Source organism: Eriocheir sinensis, chromosome 19 (assembly GCF_024679095.1).
Source record: "Eriocheir sinensis breed Jianghai 21 chromosome 19, ASM2467909v1, whole genome shotgun sequence".
NCBI lineage: Eukaryota > Metazoa > Arthropoda > Malacostraca > Decapoda > Varunidae > Eriocheir > Eriocheir sinensis.
Genome location: NC_066527.1, coordinates 12921706 through 12948936, shown reverse-complemented (window position 1 = coordinate 12948936; position 27231 = coordinate 12921706). Strand labels below are relative to the sequence as shown.

Here is a 27231-nt window from a genome sequence, read left to right as displayed (position 1 = left end):
TGTGCGAGTGGTGGTGAGGGAGAGGCTTAGTGTATGCCACTGCTCTTGCCTGTCTCTCCCTCTGTTATTTGCAGTGACTTTTGACCTGTGCTTCCTGATCCTCCCCCACCACCACATTAGGCATACTCTGATCCCATGTAAGGAGTGGGAAGCTTCTCAGAGGGCAAGGCCATCTCGGATCACAACCAAAGTGCTCTTGATGATATTGTAAACTCGAGCTGATCTAGATTTTTTTTTTTTTTTTTTTTTTTTTTCACATTTATTTATTTACTGATACACAATTCAATGGTGCAGTTGGTTGGGGCTGTCCTGACCAGTACTACAGAGCATGGGTGTGAACCCCAGACTAAATTTAGTGTTTAATTGTGAATAAAAAGAACTCCGTGGTGATATCTTGAGTCAGTTTTCATTTTTCTGTATTTATTCATTTATTTGTAATATTTATTATTATTATTTTTATTTACGTATTGCATTTATTGTATTTTGTTATTCAGATCCACAGACAGCAGGAAATAATTTAGGTACTGAAGGGTGGGGATGAATTAGTTTGAATAATGTGAGGAAATACTCAATTTGTTATAGATAAGAGAGAGAGAGAGAGAGAGAGAGAGAGAGAGAGAGAGAGAGAGAGAGAGAGAGAGAGAGAGAGAGAGAGAGAGAGAGAGAGAACAGCCTTGCCTCCCTCATTTCTGCAGGAAGTGGGGTTACTGGTGGCAGTAGAGGGGGGGGGGGGGGTGATAAAAAAAAGGGGAGCAACTTAGATATTTCCCATGGTGAGCATTAGGTAGTGGTGATAATGAAGGAGAGCAAATGTAGACCTTTCCGAAGGGGTGATAGTGGTGGATTTTAGGTATATTCTAATGTAGGTTACTCAGAAGATTTTATTTTATTTATTTTTTTTATTTATTTTTTTATTATTTTTTTTTTTTTTTTCCAGTCAGGCAGTTAATCAGCCATTTATTGAGCAAGCAAGCCAGTTAATCGGGCAGTTAGTCAATCTGCCATATATCTATCTATCAAGCCAGTTAGCCAGTTAATCAGGTCATCAGTCCTCTCTAACTAATCTTACCTTAATCATTCCCAGTCAGTCAGTGAATCAATCCTCTCAACTAACCTCGTCTTGTTTCTCTCCACAGCCACCTCAAGAACCCTGATATTGCCTCCAAGATCCAGAAGCTGCTCCAGTCAGGTCTCATCTCCATTCGGTAGAGGGGGAAGAGCTAGCATGAGAGGGGGCGGGAGAGAGTGTGAGTGAGGGTGGGGTGAGACTTGGAGTGTGTAAAGGTGGTAGCTTAGCCCCTCCCCCTCCTACCCAAGTCCTCCATCCCTACCCATTTCAGGTAAAGGGTGGGGAGGGCAGGTGGTGGTGTGTGTATGGGTGTAGCCTGGGTTTTTGAGGGTGGTAAATGGGACCCCTCCTGCACTCCTCCAAGTCTTTGCCCTTAATTGTCCTACTTCTCAAGACTGCCCTATCCTGCCTATGTTTCAGGTATATAGTGGAAAGGGCAGGTATGGGTGTATGAGTGTAGGGTGGAGTATGAGAGTGGTGAATGGGCTCCTGCTCCTTCTCCTTTCCCTTCCTTGTCCCATCCACTGTCCACATTCCCAGCAGAGGCCAGGAAGAGTAGGTGTTGGTGTGTTCCTCATATCCCAGCCTCTTGTCCCTACTCTTCCCTTCTTCCCTTCTCCTGTCCTGCTCTATCCATGTTCTTGGCAGAGGGTGGGAAGGGTGGATGTAGATGTAGGATTGGGTGTGAGGGAGGGAGTCTTGCCCCCTACCTCTCAGCTCCCCTGGTTCCTTCCTTGCCATGCTTTTCCTTACCCTGTCAACCTTCCCGTACCCATGTCTCCAGTAGAGTGAGGAGGGTGTGAGGATGACTTGCTCCCTGCTCTTCAAGTCCCTACTGTACCCTACCTTCCTGTACCTATTCTCCCCTGCCACCATTACCACCACTGCCCCCACTCCATCTCTTCCACACAAATCCCTTCTCAATCCTACCATGCTGTTCCTATTCTCCCCTCCCCCACCCATGTTCCCCTGCCACCTTTACCACCACTGCCCCTGCCCCACCCCATCCACTCACATCCTCCCCTGATTCTGATTGGTTTTCATGATATAAGTGCAGGAAATACTAGTGATTATTTGTGTGCGTGTGTGTGAATGTATGTTTGTATGTGACACGGCCATTGCTTTGCCATGACTGTGTGAAGACGGCATTTTTTCAATTTCTCTTGACGCTCGATGTAGGATATTTTTTGTCACCCCTTTAACTATGGGTATATAAGTTATGACTCTGCTTGCGACATCTCAGTGACTTTTTACTTGTGATCTGATAATGCGACATATTGCCTTTTACACTGTAGTCTTTTTTCTATGTTTTACGATTGATTTTCATTCATTGCTACGTCAACTTCTCTGATTAACGTGGATCACAATATGAATGGATAGTGAATGTCAATAATAATCTTAAACTGTTCATTGAAGTGTGGATATATCACTCAGCAACCTACAACTACAAAACTACCACTGCTACTAATACTAATCCTCACCTTCTCTGCCTCCTCTTCCTCCTCCTCCTCCTTCTACTACTACTACCACCACCACCACCACCACCACCACCACTGTTACTACTACTACTGCTACTTCTGTTTCTCTCATATCATTATACATCATTACAGAAAAAAAGATGAGTGATAGTGGACTGCCATATGGCTGATGTTCATTGTGCCTGAGAGAGAGAGAGAGAGAGAGAGAGAGAGAGAGAGAGAGAGAGAGAGAGAGAGAGAGAGAGAGAGAGAAGAAAAGAAACACAAACAAACTGGAATAAACAAGTTAATATAGTTCCTCGGTGTGTGTGTGTGTGTGTGTGTGTGTTGAGAGAGAGTGACAGAGAGCAACAGTACCATTGGACAACAGAAGCAACCAGATTTTTATTAGACATAAGTATAGGAGGGGAACAGCAAGTCATGTAATGGAAGCTAAAGAAGATGATGATGATGCATATTATACACCACACACCTATAGAACAAATGCTATGAATCTACCTTATGTTAAGCTTACCAGAGAGAGAGAACCTGAGTCTGAAACATTGAAAATCAATGCTAGTGTGTGTGTTTGTGTGTTGGTCTGAAAGCTGAAGGATTATTGCTTGTTGCTTGTCAAAGAGAGAATGCCAGTATGTGGAAGCTTAAGAATCATACGCTAATTTAAACTGCCATACATTCAGCCGTTTTGAAGTGGTGATTATGAAGTGCTGGTCCTCATACATTTGCCTGTTTTGAATTTATAATGAAGTGCTGGGCCTCAAAGTGAAGTAATTATGAAGTGCTTGGTCTCATACATCCAGCTGTTTGGAAGTGAAGTGATTGTGAAGTGCTGTGTTCAGAGAAGTGGTTAACTTTCTTGAGCTTTTTTTGAGGTGGCCACAGAGTCATGTTTGCTGAGGTCACTGGATGGCCGCTTGTACTACCACTAAGAGTCATATGTCAGAAGTAAATAAACCTTAAGTTGTAGCCAGAACAACAACAGCTCTTATTCTATCCTGTCATTGGCTCACCGGGGAAGGGTTTGAGATGGTGTTAGTTATTAGTATCATTATTTAAGTCGGCCAAAACAACAACAGCTCCTATTGTATCTGTCACTGGCTCACAGGGAAAGGGTTTTTATAAATTAGTTTATTATCATTACCAAAAAAAAAAAATGCTTATTGTATTCTGTTTGGCTAGTGGAGGAAGGGTTAAGCCTATTATTATTACTACTATTATTTAGGCAGATTGGGTATAGTCAGAACGAAGAATGTTAGCAGAAGACGAGGGGAGTTATCATAAGGAAGGAGAATGTTGGGAGAGGAGAGTAGTAGTTTTAACTTGAATAAGAGGGGAGAACATTGGCAGATGAATGTGTGTGTGAGAGAGAGAGAGAGTGTGAGGAAGGATATTGTGTGTATTACAGGGTTAACTACGGGCTTGTCAGGAAAAAAAATAAAAATAAAAGCGGTTCAAACTAGTCTCTCTCTCTCTCTCTCTCTCTCTCTCTCTCTCTGAAGTGTTCCATTGAGTGCGGGCAGTAAAAGTGAGGAGGAACATCTTACGCAACGCTGGAAGTCATCAAGGCTCAGCAGGTTGTCATGTGCCTTCAGCAGAGACCTTTTTAGCCGACCCTTATAAAGTTGAAGTGTCAATGGGAGTGAATCAATGACATGTCAGCCATTCTCATCTAGTACTATGCGACAAAGACCAACCATTTGATACATTTGGTGAATCATGTGTCTATATTTTATCAAGTGTAGCACATGGAAACGTATATAAACATTCAGTTAAAGCAATAATTGATCACTCATTTAATTGATTTGTTATTTGGTGAAGCAATCAATCAATCATGGATCTGCATTTTGCCAAGTTTAGTGCATGGAAACGTATAGAAAGACCCAATTCTAGCCATTTAATCAACCATTTGATTTGTTATTTTATGAAGCATGTATAGGTAGCCTATATTTTAGCAATGATAGCACACTGAAACGTATAGCCTATACATACATAAGCATGCACTCGATTCTACTGCTACGCGATTGTGGGTGTATATTTAATCAAAAATACCACAATAACAGCTTAGTCTAGACATACATAAAAAGACGCTAATTACATATAACTGCGTAGGTGGCATACATGACCTACGTCTCGATTTAGGTACTATAGCTGTCTGTGCGTGGCAAAGGCTTTTCATCTCCTTATTCATGCTGCCTCACTCTTACAGTTATAACTATATGCGCTAATTAAGTCATTATAGGTGCAGATCGAGTTTATACCAAGATTGATTGATTGATAGTTTATTGTTGCAAGTATAAACAACAAAGGAGAAGAGAATAACACATGGAAACTTAGCCTATATATACACAAACGCTCAATATTCTAGTGCCGATTCATGATGGGTGGACAAGGGTGGAGAATGCAGTCACCGTTGCAGGACAGGTGAGGCAGGTAGAGGCCCCCCTTAGGTACCCCATGCACGTGCTCAACCTTTCTCCCCTCGCTCGCCCCAGCAGCAGGAATCGTGCCTTGCCCGTGGAGGTAAAGCGCATTCACTACATGGTTACAACACATTACACACGAGTTACAATAGATTAACTTTTAACACAAGACAGACAAAGGAAACATATATATAGGCTACATCTATATATAGGCACCCCCACCCGCCCCATCGATTCTCATTGCCTGCAGCGGCCATGACAGCAAGAATTATAATACATGTTTCCGGATTGAGTATGTTTATTTGTCATCACTTGCTTATCCAATTGATCATGAGAGTACTTTTAATTTAATACAAAAGAGTGGTTGCATGGGCAGGCGTCGAGACCCCCTGTATGGCACACCACGCGCTTGCCCTCTCCCCTTCCCCTCCCTTCCCCAGCCTGCAGGAATACTTGCAAGTTTTTATCACTTGTTTATTCAATTGATCCAGGGAGTACTTTTAACACATAAGAAAGGTTGGGTAGCCTATATAACCCCTTCCTAGCTGTGGCTCTCATGAATTGCCCTCTCCCTTTCCCCCAGTCTGCCTGGATAACTTGCATCCGGAGTGGAATGATTTCTCATCACTCTTATTCAATTGATCAAGTCAGTAGACACGTAAGAAAGTCTGGGTATAGGTGCTTGAGAACCCCCTGTAGGCACCCTCGCGGTTGCCTCCTTGCAGGAATCCTGCAGGACCAACTACTATTTTTTTTTTCACGCGTGGCATTGAATGATGGTGATGTCTCCTGAGGTGGGTGGGTGTGCCGGCGGGTCCCTCATAGCTGCTTATATCCGGCATTTGACACGCCATGGGATGAATCGGCAGTTCTCATTTTGTTTCACGTGCCTCCGCCGGCGCCACCTGGATGTGTGGGTGGGTGAGCGGAAGCAGGAGATACAGTCAAGGTCAGGCGAGTCGAGGGGCGGCGGGGAGAGGGGGGAAACAGCATTGGTGAAGTAGGAAACTTAAGATTAGGCACCACTTGAGTTACCTAAGAGTGCATGTGTGTCGATAAACCTTCATTTATCACTGGGTAATGGAGGCTAGACGCAGGGATCGAGTTAGGGTGAGCCAGTGTGAATGAGGAAAGTTTTTTGCCATGCACATGAGACGAGAGCTGTGCGTGCCATGCATATGCGCAATCATATGTATTAAATAGACGTATGAACCCCTTAGCTATAGCCGTAAGCCGTGTAAGAGTGAGGCAGCATATGAGGCGCCATGCCAGACTGTAGCTACGTTGGATGAGTTAATTGTGTGTCGATCATGCATGTCACCTATATACGCAGTCATGTATCAGTATAGACTTTTATACCCCTTAGCTTTAGACGTGAGCCTTGTAAGGGTCTTTGCCATGCACAGATCACGGTATTATAGGAGCTGCATGTCATACGGTATATATATATATATATATATATATATATATATATATATATATATATATATATATATATATATATATATATATATATATATATATATATATATATATATATATATATATATATATATATAGGCTACATACGCAGCTATGTTTTCTAGACTTGTAGCTGTAGAAGTAATTATAAGGACTGTGATAAGGTGAGGCAGCGTGAATGATGGGATAATATAATCTCTGCCATGCACCCAGACGTATATATATATATATATATATATATATATATATATATATATATATATATATATATATTGTATATATTTTTTTTTTTGGGGGGGGGGGAGGGAAGGCGGCGCCGCGTTCAGGACGACGCTGGTTCGCGCCCCGTCCGGTGCCACAAGCTGGGAGCCTGGGATTTTTCAGTCGCCGCCGAGTGGCCTAGGACTACCCACATGCTGTCCAGAAGACCACCTATCGACCCGGACTCTAGATTCTCCGGGTGGGCAGCATGAGCCAATGCAAGATTGCGCCACTATAAACACTTGCCTGCGCCACAACGGGTTGGGACCGACCATCAGGCCCCATCAAGAAAACCTACCAGTGCCACAGGCGAAGACGTAAAAATATATATATATATATATATATATATATATATATATATATATATATATATATATATATATATATATATATCGTATGGAGTATGCATCTCATGTGTGGGGGGGCTCCACTCACACAGCTCTTCTGGACAGAGTGGAGGCAAAGGCTCTTCGTCTCATCAGCTCTCCTCCTCATACTGATAGTCTTCTACCTCTTAAATTCCGCCGCAATGTTGCCTCTCTTTCTATCTTCTATCGATATTTCCACGCTGACTGCTCTTCTGCAGAACTTGCTAACTGCATGCCTCCCCCCCTCCCGCGGCCCCGCTGCACTCGACTTTCTACTCGTGCTCATCCCTATACTGTCCAAACCCCTTATGCAAGAGTTAACCAGCATCTTCACTCTTTCATCCCTCACGCTGGTAAACTCTGGAACAATCTTCCTTCATCTGTATTTCCTCCTGCCTACGACTTGAACTCTTTCAAGAGGAGGGTATCAGGACACCTCTCCTCCCAAAACTGACCTATCTTTCGGCCACCTCTTTGGATTCTTTTTAGGAGCAGCGAGTAGCGGGCTTTTTTTTTTTTATTAATGTTTACTTTTTTATGCCCTTGAGCTGTCTCCTTTGCTGTAAAAAAAATATATATATATATATATATATATATATATATATATATATATATGCCGTGTACGTGCTGATTGATTGATTGATGCATGCATGTATATTTAGGCTACCTACCCAGTCACGTAGGCTATCAACAGACTTAACCCCTTAGCTTAAATTTAGACGTACAATAAATGCTGCGCCACATGTGTTAGGGTACGTGAGACAGCCCTTGGTTAATGAAGGGAACCTATATCTGCGCAATGCATAAAAAGTGTTGGATCGAGTTGTGTCGATCATGCACGTCACCTACGCAGTCATGAATGCATGTATCAGCAGACTTTTATACCCCTTAGCTTTAGACGTGAGCCATGTAGGCTTGAGGCAACATGAATAAGGAGATTAAAAGCCTTTGCCACGCACAGAGACAGCTAGTATATCGAGACGCAGTTATATATATATATATATATATATATATATATATATATATATATATATATATATATATATATATATATATATATATATATATGTAGGCTACTATATAATAGATTTTCATTTAGCTCTTAATTTTAGACGTAAGACCAGTGTTGTGGTAAGACAGCATGAGTAAGGGGGATGAAAGGCCTTTGCCATGTACAGAGATGGTATAGAATTGAGCTGTACGTGTGTGTGTCATGCATGTACCCCGCCCGCTTGCTTGCCCGCCCGCCGCCATGCCCCGGGGACACAATATTACACCATTCTTATCACGTTCGGAAGCTGCTAGTTCATGCTATAGCGGTGTCAAGGTTGTCGGCAATAGCAGCGGGGAAGCTTTATTCTTATTAGAGTATCCCCCGACTTCCATTGATCGTCTTGAGCTAGTGGATTAAATATTCAGCTTGGGTTTATTAATTTGTTGATATTCATATATTGTTGTGAGGGGTGAAGGCAGCGGAAGTCCTTATCAAACCCCACCTGACACAGCTAGATTATGCGAACATGGTTGACAGAAAGTAGTAGTAGTAGTAGTAGTAGCAGCTAGTACGTATATGTAGTGGTAGTAATATATAGTAGAGTATATAATTATATAGTACCTACCGCGGTCGTACAATATAAACCTAGAAAAGTATCGATCCGGCCAGTCGATCCCCTAAATTAAATCGTCAGAAAACCGACTTTCAAACGACTATATGTATAATCAAGTTCTGTCATGGCTGGCGCATCAGTAATTAATTAATATCTTCATTGACCTATATATATATATTATGAGAGCCTTTGTGGTACTTGTGGAGGCGGCGGTGGCAGGGGCTTTTTCTATGTCTGCAAATACGTCTTTTGTCTGTTTGTGTGGTGTATGTCTCTCTGTGGGCTATGTGAGGGCCTGTCTGTCTGTGTGTGTGTCTGTCTGTGGTGCCTGGTGGTGGTGGTGCCTCAGGAGCTGGACCGTCCCCGCAACACATTCTGGTGCTCCAGCAAGATGATGCATAATTTTTAACTCTATGACTATTTTGCGGCCTTTGCCCCGTCTTCAAACTTGAGTAAAGAAAATTTCCAGGTCGGTTGGTGTAAGATGAAGGGTAACTACTCCGTGAAAGTGTTGTTGTCATGTATAATATTTACATGTGTTGCGGGGGCCGGCTAAGCAGCATCACCACGGCCCTGTTGGCACATCACGCTAGACTCCGTTTGAAAAAGCGCTACACTCGTTCAAAATCACACCAGTAACATGACGAAATATGCGTCTCATACTAGCTATTATCTCTCTATTTTGACGAATAGAGAATCACACACGATCATGATCAAGAAGTAAACGCCATGAACAATTAACACTAAGATGGTTTGGATACTTGAGATATAGGAAGACACGTAATGATCGAGAATGAAAGTCCAAGGTAGAAGGGATGTATTAGGAAGCCGATGAAGAGGTGAATGGATTGTTCAGAGGAAGAAGCGTGATAAGAAAAGGAGGATAAATGAAGAAATAGAAAGGGAAATAATCGAAGAGTATAGATCGAAGGAAGAGACCGGAGGTGAATGGAATGTGAAATAAAAGACACGTGTACGTATAAATGAGGAGTAGATCATATAAGCAGGAAGACACGCAGAGAATGGAGGGACAGAATATAAGGAAGAGAGAGGGAGAGATAGAGAGGCCAATTAAAGAAGAGGGATGAAAAGAGAAATATGCAATTTTAAGAAGACAATATAATTAAGTAAAGGGAATGAAAGTAAAATAAAAGGAAGAGGGCCGGAGAGACTGAGGATCAAAAAGAGGTGAATGGATTGTGCAAAGAAAGACACATGATGGAAAAAAGAGGAGTATACAGGAAGACGAGGAAAAGGAAAGAAAGTGCGAAGTAAAGAGAAAAGGTGGTTTGTTGCGAAAAGGAAAGGAAGATTATATGGGAAACAAAAACAATGAATAAATTGAACCCAAAATACCAAAGTGGAGGAGATTTTCACACTATAGCGACCTCATTAGACTTGGAATAATATAATACTGAGAGAAGATGAAGGTTCAAATAATGCTAGAAGCGGAAGGTCCTGCCGTTTATGGTAACGCTGCGAGCCAGGCACCAGCTGATCGCCCTCCACCACTGTTAACTTCCATGACTTATCAATGAAACTCAGTAAGAATCCCTCGGGCGCCTATTGCAACGCCCTTCTACCGCCAAGTATTGGGTGACGGAGGAGAATTTTAATTGTAATATCGGTAATAAATAACAAAACTGTCATAACACGGGGGAGTTGTAGGTTCGTGACGTCACATTTGTTTATCGAGAGCCTGGGAGGATGGCGAGCGAGGTGGTAAGTGCGGCATCTTCTTACCTGTTTTTACCTATTTCCAGGCGCATTTCGCTCTCCTCATATGTGACTCGGGGTGCATGAGTGACACGGGAAGCTACCGGTGTACTTTACATGGGAGTTTCCATTTAAAATAGTGGCTAAAACAGGGGTTGAAAAGGTGCCAGTGGCGGTGGTGACGTCAGGTCGTGAGGGAGGAGAGAGAGAGAGAGGGAGAGAGAGAGGAGAGAGGCGAGTTGCTCCGTAGCCTTTACTTCCTTTTTTTGCTGTTACTACCTGGCGGAGCGATGCTAAACCTTGCATGGAGGACCGGGAGGGATTAAAGTTTGGATGTGAGGGATGAGATAGACCGAGGGAGGCTTATTAAAGAGATGAATGAGGAAAGAGAGCATGGTCGATGGGACTGTGAGGCAATTCAACCTGACCTTGACAGCCCACTAAGCAGGCAACAGCGACGGCTAGCCTGCTCATGTTCCTGCTCCTCATGCAAGCCAGGTCGACCTAGCTCTCCGCCGCCTCTCAGCGCCTCGCCAGCGTCTGCACGGCTCTTTTCACCTCCTTGCAGCCTGATCCACCTGTAATCAATAACAGGCTGACCTTGAAACTGGTGGCAGTACACTTCCTCTTACCCCATGGATGAGTTGCACGGATGACTCTAGGCCTCCTCCTCCTCCCCTCCCTTTACTCCTCCTCTTCTTCCTCTTCCTCCTTCCCTCCTCTCTCACTCTCTCTTCCTGCTCGTCCTAAGTCTTTTATATTGGATGGTATATTTGTTATTCCATGGATGAGTATGTAAATCTCCTCATCTTCCATTCCCTCCACTTCCTCATCCTCTTCCTCTTCCCTCTTCATTAGTCTTCCTTTCTCTTAGTTGATGGATGAGTAGATGCTGCATTGATAACTCCCTGTGTGTGTGTGTGTGTGTGTGCTCCCCTCTCTAATCATCATGCTCCTCACTTTTTCCTACTCTCAGTCTCTCTTTTCCTACTTTTCCACAGTAATGCTCCCAGTATTTCCTCCTCTTCCTCCTCCTTCATCTCTCTGTAGCACTTCTTGAGCCATGGGTGATGTAGCACTTATGAGTATGTGTATGTCTAGGGATCTAGGCCTCCTCTTCCTCCTCCATCTCTTCCCACTTTCTCCTCATCCTCCTCCTCCACTTCCCATCTCTTCTTCCTAGTCTTCCTCAATCTTTCATAGCATCATACTTCCCCACCTCCTCCTATCTCTTTTTTCCTGCTGGTCTTTCTCAGTCTTCCTTATCAGCATACTTCTCCATCTCTTCTTCCTGGTCTCCTCTGACTTAAGAGACTCAGTATATACAACTTAATACTCACTCCTCTCTTGCCCTCCCGCATCAGAGCCACTCTCACTCTGCCTCGAATTCACACAACTCTATATGGAAGAATTAGAATGTTTTGGAGAGTTTTCAATGATAATAAGGTATACAACATAATACTCACTCCTCTCTTGCCTTCCCTCGTCATAGCCACTCACACATACACTGCCTTGAATTCACATAACACTATACATAAAAATTAGATTGTTTTGGAGGTTTCAATGATTATGAGAAGGAAGCATTTGAGAAAGTTGAAGGATGGTCTTGAAATGTCGAACTTCATAATAAACATGTGGAAATGGACCAAAAAAGGGATGATGAAGATGGTAGAGGCTGTGCATAATCAACTATCAATATACTGTCACAAGAGGTGTTGCTTCTATCCACTGTATGAAAATGTTATCTGACCTACGTACATATATTTATCATCCCCTTAGTGAGTCAGTGCAAATAGTAACAAAACTTTTATCACCTTTTTACGATGACATTGAATTCATTACTGATTTGCATTGCTTCAGCCAGTGTTTACAGTCATCAGCAGAACTACGTTTACCATGCAATCGTAAAATAGCAGTAAAGTTCAGTAGGATAGTAAAGTGTATGCAGTAGAGCCTTAATATATTGCTCTGTTGTTCTACATACTGCGGAAATGAGGTGTATAAGAGTAACATGTGGTGTGTCAAGATGGGATGTAGAAAGTGTATGAGTGTTTTGGTACTACGAGTTTAACAGTAAGAGTGAGCGTTTTGTTATGGTAGAGGTATTGGTAGAGGAGTGGATTGTGGAGTGGTTGAATGGGGGAGAGTTTTGATATGGGTTCAAGAGTAAAGAGGAGTGGATTGTGAAGTGGTTGAAAGGGGGAGAGTTTTGGTATGGGTTCAAGAGTAAGAGGAGTTATTGAATGGGTGACAGTTTTAGTATGGGTACAAGAGTAAGAGGACTGGTTGAATGGGTGACAGTTTTGGTATGGGTTAAACAGAAGAGGAGTGGATTGTGGAGTGGTTGAATGGGGGAGAGTTTTGGTATGGGTTCAAGAGTAAGAGGAGTGGTTGAATGGGTGACAGTTTTGGTATGGGTTAAACAGTAAGAGGAGTGGATTGTGAATTGGTTGAATGGGTGACAGTTTTGGTATGGGTTAAAGAGTAAGAGGAGTGGATTGTGGAGTGGTTGAATGGGGGAGAGTTTTGGTGTGGGTTCAACAGTAAGAGGAGTGGATTGTGGAGTGGTTGAAAGGAGGAGAGTTTTGGTATGGGTTCAAGAGTAAGAGGAGCGGATTTTGGAGTGGTGGAATTGGTGACAGTTTTGGCATGAGATTAAACAGTAAGAGTGGATTGTGGAGTGGTTGAATGGGTGACAGTTTTGGTTTGGGATCAAGAGTAAGAGGAGTGGATTGTGGAGTGGTTGAATGGGGGAGAGTTCTGGTATGGGTTAAACAGTAAGAGGAGTGGATTGTGGAGTGGATGAATGGGGGACAGTTTTGATATGGGTTCAACAGTAAGAGGAGTGAATTGTGGAGTGGATGAATGGGGGAGAGTTTTGGTATGGGTTAAACAGTAAGAGGAGTGGATTGTGGAGTGGTTGAATGGGTGACAGATTTGGTATGGATTTAACAGTAAGAGGAGTGGACTGTGGAGTGGTTGAATGGATAACAGTTTTGATATGGGTTAAACAGTAAAAGGAGTAGCTTTTGGATGGTTGAATGGGTTCAGCAGTAAGAGGAGTGGATTGTGGAGTGGTTGAAAGGAGGAGAGTTTTGGTATGGGTTCAAGAGTAAGAGGAGTGGATTTTGGAGTGGTGGAATTGGTGACAGTTTTGGCATGAGATTAAACAGTAAGAGGAGTGGATTGTGGAGTGGTTGAATGGGTGACAGTTTTGGTATGGGTTCAACAGTAAGAGGAGTGGTTGAATGGGGGACAGTTTTGGTATGGGTTCAACAGTAAGAGGAGTGGATTGTTGAGTGGTTGAATAGGGGAGAGTTTTGGTTTGGGTTCAAGAGTTTTTTGGTGTGGTAGAGGAGTGGTTGAATGGGAGAACCAAGCGTGGTGGTACTCCATAAAGGTTTGGGCATCTGATAAGGAAGAATGAGGTTAAGTTTAGGAAGAGAGGGTATGAGAGGAAAAGTGAGAGCAATGTTATCAGGAGGAATCATCACTAAAACAGATCAACAGAGTGAATCAGCATTGGTGAGGGAGTTGACAGTTTAGGGATTGAGTGTGCAGAGAGGAAATGCCAAAACAAGGAAAAAAGATAACATGCCGTGGCCACTCTCATGAAGACGTGTGTGTGGGAAAGGAGCATAGATAGATATAGATCGATAGATAGTACGTATATAGATTTTGGGTCTTGTGGTTTCTATAAGTTAGCTCAAAGCGTGGACTCATTGGCTTGTCATTATTATTGTTTTTATCATTGATAGTTTTATCTCGTGAGTAAGTGAGTCTGCCTGCCTGTGTGTGTGTGTGTGTGTGTGTGACCCTGTGTGATAAGATGAGTAGGTGAAAGTTATCACATGCCGCAACTGTTACTTTAGGTACACCGGCATATCACGCTGGTTAGGAAGGTTGATATAGGAGTGAAGATCTTGCTCTGTAACAACCACACTCATGCCATGTTTGAATCACTACGTTACTATATTTACGAACTTATTAATTTCACGTCTAAAAAGCTTATAGGAGTGAAGGTCTTGCTTTGTAACGACCACATTTCTTTTCCATGTTCGAATCACTGCATTGCTATATTTACCAACTTATTTATTTCACGGCTAAAAAGAGTTTGTACATTGCTTCATACTGGACATAATCGATTTATAGCATGAAAGAATTGTGGGCATACGTCTCCATGCTATGTTTAGAGGAATTGCCACATTGCTGTATATGCAAATTTATTTCATGGCTCAAAATAGTTTCATTACTTCATACAGGATACACTAGAGTTTTAAGGTGAAAGAATCATGGGCATATGTCTCAATACAACATTTAGAGGAATTGTGTACCACATATATAGCTACAAACTTATTTATTTTATGGCTCAAAATAGTTTCATTACTTTATACAGGATACACTAGAGTTATAAGGTGAAAGAATTGTGGGCATACGTCTCAATATTACATTTAGAGGTATTACCACATATATACAAACTTATTTATTTCATGGCTCAAATAGTTACATTACTTCATGCAGGATACACTAGAGTTATAAGGTGAAAGAATTGTGGGCATATATACATCTCAATACTACACTTAGAGGAATTACGACATATATACAAACTTATTTATTTCATGGCTCAAAATAATTAGGTACATTCTTCATACAGGATACATTGAAGTGATAAGATGAAAGAACAGTGGGCATACATCTCAGTACTACATTTAGTTGCAAAGGTGTGTTCTAGGAAGTCAGTTTCTTTATAGCTGCTGCATACATGAAATTTACCACCTCAGGAAATTCAAGGTCAGCATGGACGTTCATCTTCCTTGATACTAAATACATGAACTGAACAGTAAGGAAGGGGGTGGGAGCTTTGGGACATAAAGGAGATGGTTTGCTTTGTACTGTATATATGATTAATAGCAAGGAAGGTTTATGGATCAAGATTTGTTTGGTTCTGCATCACACACACACACACACACACACACACACACACACACACACACACACACACACACACACACACACACACACACACACACACACTGTTTACCTGATTGGACAGTGTTGCTACTCTTGAATATGAAAGACTCATTGTATACACACACACACACACACCACACACACACACACACACACACACACACACACACACACACACACACACACACACACACACACACACACACACACACACACACTAAAGGACTAAAGACTAAAGGAAATGGACTTACTAACACTAGAACAAAGAAGAGAAAGGGGAAACCTAATACAAATCTACAAATTATTGAGCAAAATGGAAGAAGTAGATAACGAGGAGTTACTACTAAAAGAAGGAATTACCACCAGGAACACAAGAGGACATAGTAAAAAACTGAGGAAGGAAAGATGCTTGAGAGACATAAAGAAATATAGCTTCCCGCAAAGAAATATAGAGGTTTGGAACAGACTAAGTGAGGATGTAGTATCGGTGAGGAGTGTGCAAATCTTTAACGAAAAGTTGGATATCTGCAGATACGAAGATGGGACCACACGAACGTAAAGCCCAGGCCCTGTAAAACTACAACTAGGTAAATACACACACACACACACACACACACACACACACACACACACACACACACACACACACACACACACACACACACACACACACACAGCTATTCCATGTGTTTTCCACATAGAAGTGTTAACACATGGAACAGCTTGCGGGAAGAGGTGGTGGAGGCGAGCAGTGTCCAACAAATGAAGGAAAGGCTGGATGAATGTAGATATGGAGACAGGACTATTAGAGCTTAGCTTGGGCCTGGTAGACTGTGTGTGGAGCAAGAGAGAAACGAGAAGACATGGAAAGAAGTTGAGGGCGACCACGTGTAGGCGAGATGTGAAAAAGTTTAGCTTCCCAAACAGAAGCATTGAGCTATAGAATAGACTGGAGGAGGAGGTGGTTTGTGCAAGAAACATTCATGATTTTAAGGAAAAGTTGGATAAGAGAGGATATGGAGACGGGACAGCACGAGCGTCGCTCTTTTCCCGTACGTCACAACTAGGTAAATACAACTAGGTAAATACACACACACACACACACACACACACACACACACACAGCCACTTTAAATACCACACACACTCTTACCTGAGCAGATAATTTATGATGCACACACACACACACACACACACACACACACACACACACACACCTACCTGGCACCAAAGGGGTTAATAAGTGTCAGTCATTACTAACTCAAAAATTAATGGCAGCTTCTAAACTGCTTTTCACCTTCATTGAATATTACACACTTCACTTCCAGTTACTGTTTTCTTGGCCTATTTGTGCCTGTTTGTGGTTAACAAGTGAGATGTAGCTGTTTACCCATAAAAGTGATTTATAGAAAGCTTGTAGGGGATGGCATCTGGCACACTAATGTTGTTGGAACTGGTGTTGAGGGAATAGCCTAGGAAGATAAATGTAAAGTTTTGGGCATATGCTATAGCTGTGGATGGTCTCAGTGTTCATCTCTGTTTCATTAACTCTTGAGCCTATGATAGGGAAGAAACCATTGCTGTAAAACCCAGTGCAAATGTATCTGGGTTACCTCAAGAAGGGAGATTATGTACCTACTTTTTGTTGTTGTTGTTGTACTGCCTATAGCTCCGGTAGGCTTTCTTGAGGGGGCTCTTTGACGACCTCAAGCCTGTTGGTGGTGCAGGTGAATTTTGTGTATAGTGGCTGCCATGATGTATGATTCCTGGTTCTTGCTTGGCCAATACTGCCCTTGATGCTCTTCTTGACCGAAGTTGCTGAAGCACAGGTTGATTGTAAAGCTGGGCAGCGTGTGGGTAATCTTCCGTTACTCAGCGATGGTTGAAAATTGTCAGTGTCCTTCACTAGGACACAAACTTGGGTCCTCGGGATCACCACATCCACACGCTGAGCACTCAGCCACCACCTCCTCCAGGGCATAAGGGTTATACAGGGAAAGAGAATAGGCCTACCATCATTGTGCTTCAACAATGTGGAAAACACAAGGAAATGCTGGCAGATTTTTTGTATGAGGTATTTTACTTTTTTTTTACTTAAAATTGAAAAGAAGAAAAGAGGATTATGTGTTACAGTCAGACTTTGTGTGTTGGTGTTAGTATGACCTGTGGCTTTAGTTCCCTGCCTAATTGCTTATGCTGTTACTACTACCATCAATACTATTCCCTCTCCTCATGCTTTCTCTACTTCGTTGCCTTTTCCTCCTCCTCCCCCTCTTCTCTCCTGTTAATGGTTTGCCTTTCCTCAACACCTTATTGGAGGGAAAGTTCAGATACAGAACAGAATGTCTTGTTGGGTTTTATCATGCACTATGGCTTGAGTATTTGACCTGGCTATTCGCTGGTTTGCCATTCCATAATCAGAGAAAGGCTGGAAGCTGACTTTTTTTTTTTTTTCTTATGTGCTGCTCATAATGCTGGTAGACACTTTGACGGGCCTTGTGGACGGCCCCAGCCTGTTAGTGGTGTGGGTGAATTTTATTTTAAGTGGCTGTTGTGATATGTGTCAATAGAGTGGCAAGGATAGCAGCCATGACAGCACTTACTATGAGGCCTTTTTAATACTGAAAAACAAGGCATTTAGGTTTTATATACTAGAGGATGTGTCTTGTGCCACTGTACCAAAAGGATTTAATGGGACCATGGTACGTGAGAACACTCAAGAGGCCGTTCTGTTAATTTTTATCTTTCCCTTTGATAACTTGTTGAGAAAAGCCAAGCAGGAGAATAATGATAGGAGAGAAAAGGAGGAGGAAAAGGAATGGACAACTAAGGGCCGAGTCACTCATACACGGTTTAGCGATACGGTTCATTGCGGATAGCTATCCACAGTGAAACGTATGTCCATCCGCCATAATCCGCCACTATCCGTAACATTCCGCACGGAACCGTGGAGGGGCTGCAGTTGATTTGAAATGTAAAAAAATACCGCAGCGTGCCGCCACGGCTGAGCATCTGCAATCAAAACACAGTGGCGCCGCAAGAGATACGCAATACATCTGTATGTGCGCAATCGATCTGTATTGATCGTAGTTGATCCGTATTGAACATACTTGATCCGCAATGATCTGCAATTAACCGCGACTAATTTTAAGTTGGGGTCACACATATGCGGTTCATCGATACAGCTCACCACATATAGCTATCCACAATGAAAAGTATAGCCATCCGCCATAATCCGCCACTATCCGTAACATTCCGCACGGAACCGCCAAAATTCAATCTGCAGTGAAACGTATCGCTGAACCGTGTATGTGTGGCCCCAGCCTAAGTAGAGAAAGCATGAGGAGAGTGTGGGCTTTAGTTTTTTCTGGTGGGCTTTTGATTTTCTGGTTGTTATGCCTTTTAGCTGTTTCCATCGACGTAGAAATAAATGAGCGAGAATAGTACCAGTAGTAGTAGTAGTATCATCAGAAGTAATCAGGAGAGTAATGGAAGCTGCTACTCATACTAACATGAACACATGATGATGATGACCACTATGGTTAGACCAAAGTTGGAATATGCAGAAGCTGTGTGGTCTCCCCATAAGAAGAAACACACACAAAAAAATAGAAGGAATACAAAGGATGGCAACGAAGATGGTTCCAGAGCTGGAGGGATTTTCATATGAAGAAAGGTTGAAGGAAATGGACCTGCCAACATTGGAACAAAGAAGAGAAAGGGGAGACCTAATACAAATTTATAAATTATGGAATAAAATGGAAGAAGTAGATAATGAGGAGTTACCACTAAGAGAAGGAAGAAACACCAGCAACACACGAGGACACAGTAAAAAATTGAGAAAAGGAAGATGCTTGAGAGACATAAAAAAATATAGCTTCCTGCAAAGAAACATAGAGGTTTGGAACAGACTAAGTGAGGATGTAGTATCAGCAAAGAGTGTGCACAACTTTAAGGAAAAGCTGGACAAATACAGATATGGAGACGGGACCACACGAGCGTAAGCCCAGGCCCTGTAAAACTACAACTAGGTAAATACACCAAGTCTGGCTGTAACACATATTCCTCTTTTTCTTTTTGTCAAGGTAAAGCTTAAAAAAATGTAAAATCCCGAAATACACAAAACCCGCCAGCACTTCCTTCTCTTTTCTGTGTTGGGGCAGCACAGCGATGGCATGCTCTTTTAACCCGGTATCAGCGGGGATCATGTTTCTTAATGGTCCCTCCAAGCGAGAAAAATGAGAAAAAATCACCCCTCACACAAACCATTTCATAATATATATCAAAGCATTTGTAATCAAATTATGTATCATCTATTTTTTGGGGATTTATATCATGGCACAAATTTGGCCCATCGCTGCTACACGGTAAAGCCACAAATTTGGCCCATCGCTGCTACACGGTAAAGCCACAAAATTGGCCCGTCACTGCTACATGGTAAAGCCACAAATTTGGCCCGTCGCTGCTACACGGTAAAGCCACAAATTTGGCCCATCACTGCTACACGGTAAAGCCACAAATTTGGCCCGTCACTGCTATACGGTAAAGCCACAAATTTGGCCCGTCGCTGCTACACGGTAAAGCCACAAATTTGGCCCATCACTGCTACCGGGTTAAAGCTGCTTCTGTGTTTGGAGGTAAAAATCACTTACTCCAAACAGAAGAACCAGTAAGTATACAGTGCTGTCCTCTGCATAGACAGATCTTTAGAAGTCCCTTGAAGCACCAGTTTTGTTCTGTTTTAAGTTTGTTTATGGATTTGTTTTATGGTTAACTCTTAGATGCCGGCAGCATTTGAAAAGTAGCTCCCACAAAAATGAATGGTCTATATGTAGTCACTGCCGACCTTAGGACTGTAGCATCAATATAGTTACGCCGTATAATAGATGTTTTAACTATCGTCTATATATGGATTCTACCGCAGTCTGGAAGTGTTGTTATATTTCTGCCATACAAAACTAACTGACTGAATTTTGGACCGTCTATGTATATGTAGTTCCACCACCGTCTAAGGGTTAATCTAGGCGTTGCATCGTCTCCTAAGGGGTAGAAAAGAACCTTAAGAGCTAAATGTATGCCTGATTTTTCAAACGCATTATTCTTTGCTAACTAAAGTGTGGCTGATTTGTCTTTTTTCTCCCATTTTTCAAGGCATGGTTAGTTGGTTTTGTTGATTTCTTACATCACTTCTTACGACTGAGTTTGTAATACGTTGACTTAACTCTATGGAATCCAACACTCCCATCTAATTCTATCCCCAAGGTTGATTTGAAAAGCCAAACTAGCCACACAACTGTTAATAAGTAGTAATACGACACAAAAAATCTGGGTGAGGGAAATGGCATAAGAGGAGAGAGATCTGGCAGATGAGGGATAGAATGTGCATAGAGGGAGTGTCAGAACAGGGAAAATTAGAGACATTTCTGCTGTGGGGAAATGGCATAAGGGGAGAGAGATCTGGCTGATGAGGGATAGAATGTGCATAGAGGGAGTGTCAGAACAGGGAAAATTGGAGACATTTCTGCTGTGGGGAAATGGCATAAGGGGAGAGAGATCTGGCTGATGAGGGATAGAATGTGCATAGAGGGAGTGTCAGAACAGGGAAAATTAGAGACATTTCTGCTGTGGGGAATCTCTGATAAGGCGTCAGGAATTATAGATGGATAGATTGAGTATTGCTTTGTTTCCTTCACTCTCAATGGTAAACTCTTGAGACACCTTCCTGCTTCTGTATTTTCTCCTATGTAAACAAGGTAAATATAGGGGCATACGCTTTAGCTGCATCTGGCCTTTGTTCTTTTTTTTATTTATTCATTTATTTATTTATTTTCTTTTTTTTACAGCAAAGGAGACAGCTCAAGGGCTTAAAAAAAAAGTAATACTAAAATTGAGGCTGTGTCAGGAAATAACTAACCAACTAACCAACTAACAGGGCCAATATGACTTTTGGTTTGTGAGTTACCCTCCCCAGTACCCATTAATTGATCAGCCCAAAAGGAAGGATGAACTATTGGGTAGGCTGTGAGATGACTACTTTGGCTGGGATTCAAACTCAGGCCTATGGATTCGTAGCTATGAGTACTAACCACTTCACCATGGAGGAGCAACTTAATCTCTTGCAAAAATGGAGCACCAGAGCATAGGCGAGAATTAAATCTGATCGTTGTTCCTTTGTGTTAACTTTATATGTGTTGGAAGCATTTTCTGTAGTTTTATTTTGCCCTTGGCCTGTCTCCTTTAACCCAGTAGCAGCAGAGGTCACGTTTCTTAATGGTCCCTCCAAGCGAGAAAAATGAAAAAAAATCACCCCTCACAAACCATTTCATAATATATATCAAAGCATTTGTGATCAGATTATGTATTATCTATTTTTTTTGGGTTTATATCATGGCATATATTTGTCCCGTCGCTGCTACACGGTAAAGCCACAAATTTGGCCCGTCGCTGCTACACGGTAAAGCCACAGATATGTCCCGTCGCTGCTACACGGTAAAGCCACAAATTTGGCCCGTCGCTGCTACACGGTAAAGCCACAAATTTGGCCCGTTGCTGCTACACGGTAAAGCCACAAATTTGGCCCGTCGCTGCTACACGGTAAAGCCACAAATTTGGCCCGTCGCTGCTACCGGGTTAAAGATCATATACACGCGTTGCCGCTGAACTTAGTGTATTGGGTGTTGCTGGGTGTGCGGGTTTCCTTCACTCCATCATCTTCACTGCAGCGCCATGACTACATAGCCCCATTAATTAATCAACCACTCTTTCACTGGTAAACTCTGAGGCAGTGTCTTTGTTTCTTACTCCAACTTCAAATATTTCAAAAGGGCCGAATCACAACACCTTGGGAACGATAGCTGATCTTTGTCCTTTTGTGCCCTTCACCATCTCTTTCAGGCATTTTTACAGCCACTGAGGTTTCTGAGGCAGCCTTCCTTATGTTTTCTCCTCCTATCAACTTTATCTTTTTCAATAGGGGCGTATCACTCACAACACCTCGGAAACCATAGTTGATCATTGTTCTTATGCATCTTCAGCTGCCTCTTATAGAGATTGTTACACGCACTGAGGTTACTGGGGCAGCCTTAAATTTGTTTCCTCCTTTCTACAACTTTAATGTTTCCAAAAGTGGGGTATTACAAGACCTCGGGAACTATAGTTGATTGTTGTTCTTTTGCATCATTCTTAGTGTTTAATAGGAATTCTTACAGGTATGTTTCTATAGTTTCGCTTTACCCTTGGCCTCTCCCAAACCATAAAACACAATAACAGTAAACGTACATCGCCCACTAAATTTAGCGCGCAGGGTGTTACATTCAAGGAGGGTGTTGCATTACCCCTCAAGTGGCTATAAAGGAAGCTGTTGTGTGCTGGCAGACTCGGAGAACTGTGTGTTGTGTTCCCAGGTAGAGGTGGGGTGGGAGGGGCTGCAGAGAAGGCTTGTATTGTTCACCGCTTCAGCTAGGTGCTTGTTCAGAGGGAAAGCCTTGCTACGGACCCTCCCCTTGTCCTTTTAGTTTGAACCCTTGAGAATCATAAGTTCATTGGTGCCATGATGGGAAAGTAAAAGAAGAGAAAAGAAAAAGATACCAGCAACAAGGTGTCAAGTGCCGTCTTTCGCATGTTAGTTCTGTATATCATTGTGCTTGAACTATATTGACATTGATAAGCTTTGTTGTAGTTCTTGAAGCGAGATAGTAGTCAGTGTGGCTAAGGTGGCATTCTATCCCGACTCAAAGCTCAGTCCCTTGTGACCTCCGCCCCATTTGTCATGAAGACCAAGTTTGCATCAATGAGTTTGCTTCCTTACTTAAAGCGCTCGTTTTCGGCACCACTTATTTACCACTTGATTTGTTTTATAGGTAAATCAAACTAAAACATCCGCCTTAAATTTAATTGAAGCGAGTAATCCATAGGCCATAATTATACTCGAGTCCAGGGGTGTCTGCAGGAATTTCTTTATTGGGGGCAAAGCCAGTATGTTTTAGACCCTATACATATATACATTGAATTTCATATTTTCCTAGGTGGCAAGGCAGTGGCACACATAGTTTCCCAATAAATGTAGCACCAGGTGTCCTCATGAGGTTTTAAAAAATATCAATACTGTTATAACTTGCAAATGTGAGTGTGAACGGGAACATAACATTTCCGAGTGAGGACATCTGCCCGTATTTGCCCCCCTCAGGATATCCATGCCCGAGTGCCAGTGTTGTGCTGAGGCTTAGATAATACTTAAATCCACTGTTAAATGCAACCTTTTAGCCCTTGTGTAGTCCTGGATAGGGAGTGTTGTCTATGTCCAGGGGTTAAAAAAAAAATTGCCGTAAACTAAACTGAAAAGTCTCGCTTACATTAAATTTAAGTGAGTAACGCTTGAGTTGTAACTGTGTGTGAGTACCAGTGCAGTGCTGAGGCTTAGGAAATATTTAAATCCACCATTAAATGCAACCTTTTAGCTCTTAGTTGTAGTCCTGCGTAGGGAGTGTTGTCTACATCCGGGGTTAAAATTTTGAGGTAAACTAAACTGAAACGTCCCACTTAGGTTAGATTTAAGTGAGCGACGCTTGAGCTGTAACTGTGTGTGAGTGCCAGTGTAGTGCTGGGGCTTAGGAGATACTGGAATCCACTGAGCTGAGCCTGCAACTCTAACCTTTTAGTTTAGCTTAGAAAATGTTGAAACTACTGAGCTGAGCCTACAACCCATTGACCCTTAGTGTAGTCCTACGTAGGGAGTGTTGTCTGTGTCCAGGGTGACTATTCCAGGAGCAACACTGCTTTGTAGGGATTCCCCGGCCTTGCTCTCTCTCTCCAGTGCCACTAAGATTTACACACATCACCATCGCTTCCTTCCTGCCATTAACAGTAAAGAGGAAACAAGCATTGCAGTGTATTTGTATTTCATCTGCTTCCATTCTTGTATTTTTCTGTTTCCATTCTTGGGTTCTTCCTCTTTATTTGTAATTGATTTGAAATGGTGTTTCTTTCCTTATTTTGTAATTCTTTATATCTGGGGTGTTCTTTTCTTCTTTACATGAGATTGATTTATAATGATGTTTTTTTACTTGTAATTCGTTTAAACTTTTTTTTTCTTTTCTTGTATTTCCCTTAGATTATTTTTCTTCCTGTTCTTCCCTTAATCAGGGCTGTTTTTTCTTCTTTTCTTGTAATGTCTTTAAACTTTTTTCTTTCTTGTTAAATTGGGGTGGTATTTTTTCTTCATGTAGTTCCCATGATTTTTTTTTATTTTTTTTTATTTTTATTTATTTATTTATTTTTTTTCCTGCAATGTCTTTAACCTCTTTTTCTTCTTTTCTTTGTAATGCGTTTAACCATTTTTTTATCATTTCATGTAATATTTAAACTTTTTCTTTATAATTCCTTTAATCAGGTCTTTTCTTTTCATGTAATGACACTAAAATGGTGTGTCTTATGTAAAGCTTCTAAACTGGAAGGTTATTTTTCTCCTTTTACGGTAATCCCTTTTATCTGGCGTGCGTCTGTTCTAGAATTTCTTCACCTAGTTGTGCTTTACTCTTCTTCTTTTTCATTCATTTAAACTGGGGTGTTCTTTTGTTATTTTCTCATGATTTCTGTAAACAGGCGTAGCTCTTTCCTTTTCTTCCTTATTGTAATTCCTTCATAGATGTGTTCTTGATTAGAAGTGTGTGTGTGTGTGTGTGTGTGTGTGTGTGTTTATCTGCGCGCATGTGTTTGTGTGTGTGTGTCTCTCTCTCTCTCTCTCTCTCTCTCTCTCTCTCTCTCTCTCTCTCTCTCTCTCTCCTGGTATTATGTTACAAAGATATCCTACCATCAGCCAATAAATTAAGTATATTAAATGCGTGTCTGTGTACGTGTTTGTGGGATTGTGTGTGTGTGTGTGTGAGAGAGAGAGAGAGAGAGAGAGAGAGAGAGAGAGAGAGAGAGAGAGGGGGGCACACGTACGTTTGTTGAACATTAAATATTTCGCCCACAAATATTTTATGGGCAGACTGGCGGCAAAACTAGACATATACAATTACAAAATGCTGTGGTATTAGAGAGAGAGAGAGAGAGAGAGAGAGAGAGAGAGAGAGAGAGAGAGAGGTCGTGATGGTAATGATGACAAGTTTAATAGAAAGCAAATGTGTGTGTGTGTGTGGTGATGGTAGTAGTAATGATGATGGTGGTGGTGATGATAATGGTAGTGGTGATGATGGTAAACAAAGACAAAAATAAAATAAAAATTACGATACATGATAATTTTCCGTATGGTGATGATAGTGGTGGTGATATTGGTGGTGGTGGTGAACAGAGACGTAATAACAGTTTAGTATTCTGTGGCGGCTGCGGTGGTGGTGGAGGTGGTGTTATGCAAGAGGTCGCAGGTGGTGGTGGAGGTGGTGGGTGTATCGATGTAGAGTGTCATAACTGGTGTTGAAATGTTATGATGGTGTTTGGTGGTGTTATAATGGTGTTGAGGGAGTGGTGTTAGGTGGTGGAGTGTGGTGTTATTTTTGGTGATGAAATGGCGTCATGGTGTTTGGTGGTGGATAATATGGAGTTGAGTGATTAAAATTGGTGGTTAGGTGGTGTTGTGCGGTGATGATATGGTATGCAAGTGTTGGGTGGTGTTAATTAGAATGGTGTTGAGTGGTGTTAGGTGGTGGATGTAATGGTGTTGAGGGGTGTTAAATGGTGTTAGGTGGTGGTGTATGGTGATGATATGGTATGAAAGTGTTATATAGGTGGTGATAATCAGAATGGTATTGAGTGGTGTTAGGTGGTGGATGTAATGGTGTTGAGGGGTGTTAAATGGTGTTAGGTGGTGGTGTGTGGTGATGATATGGTATGCAAGTGTTGGGTGGTGTTAATTAGAATGGTGTTGAGTGGTGTTAGGTGGTGGATGTAATGGTGTTGAGGGGTGTTAAATGGTGTTAGGTGGTGGTGTGTGGTGATGATATGGTATGAAAGTGTTATATAGGTGGTGATAATTTGAATGGTGTTGAGTGGTATTAGGTGGTCATTTAATGGTGTTGTAATGATGTTAGGTGGTGGTGTGTGGTGATGATATGGTATGAAAGTGTTATATAGGTGGTGATAATTAGAATGGTGTTGAGTGGTGTTTGGTGGTCATTTAATGGTGTTGTAATGATGTTAGGGGTTGCCGGTCAACTGAACCAGTGCCACTTGCACCAGTACCACATGCACCAGTGCCAACTGAACCAGTGGTCAACTGAACCAGTGGTCAACTGAACCAGTGGTCAACTGAACCAGTGGTCAACTGAACCAGTTGTCAAATGAACCAGTGGTCATTTGAACCAGTGGTCATTTGAACCAGTAACCATCTGAACCAGTGTAAACTGAAACAGTACTACTTGAACCAGTACTATTTCAACCAGTGACCATCTGAACCAGTGGTCATCTGAACCAGTGGTCAACTGAACCAGTAGTCAAGTGAACCAGTGGTCATTTGAACCAGTGGTCATTTGAACCAGTAACCATCTGAACCAGTGTAAACTGAACCAGTACTACTTGAACCAGTACTATTTCAACCAGTGACCATCTGAACCAGTGGTCATCTGAACCAGTGCTACTTGAACCAGTGCAAACTGAACCAGTACTACTACTTGAACCAGTACTAATTCAACCAGTGACCATATGAACCAGTGGTCATCTGAACCAGTGCAACTTGAACCAGTGCAAACTGAACCAGTAGTACTTGAACCAGTACTATTTCAGCCAGTGACCGTGTAATACAATTTAACCCTTTTTCGAAGGCCGATGGTACTGTACTCCGTTGTGTAACCCTTTCATTACAGGTGTAACTCGTTTATGTTAGCATCCTCCCTGCACCAGCTTAAACCACGCATACTGAATTAAAACAACAAATTATCCTAGGCT

At 42.1% G+C, this 27231-nt stretch overlaps 2 protein-coding genes across 2 annotated transcripts in view; both read left to right on the top strand.

Annotated features, from left to right (window-relative positions):
- The window catches only part of LOC127000714 (stress-induced-phosphoprotein 1-like), a 32285-nt gene extending 29536 nt beyond the window's left edge, over positions 1-2749 (top strand). Inside the window, exon 13 of the mRNA XM_050864736.1 lies at positions 1137-2749. Coding sequence (XP_050720693.1) covers positions 1137-1209 — 73 coding nt within the window. The 3' untranslated portion in view covers positions 1210-2749. The remainder of the gene's footprint in view (positions 1-1136) is intronic.
- Positions 2750-10285: 7536 nt separating this feature from the next.
- Positions 10286-27231, top strand: part of LOC127000710 (mucin-5AC-like) — an 83854-nt gene continuing 66908 nt past the window's right edge. The window contains exon 1 of the mRNA XM_050864728.1: positions 10286-10386. Coding sequence (XP_050720685.1) covers positions 10372-10386 — 15 coding nt within the window. The 5' untranslated portion in view covers positions 10286-10371. The remainder of the gene's footprint in view (positions 10387-27231) is intronic.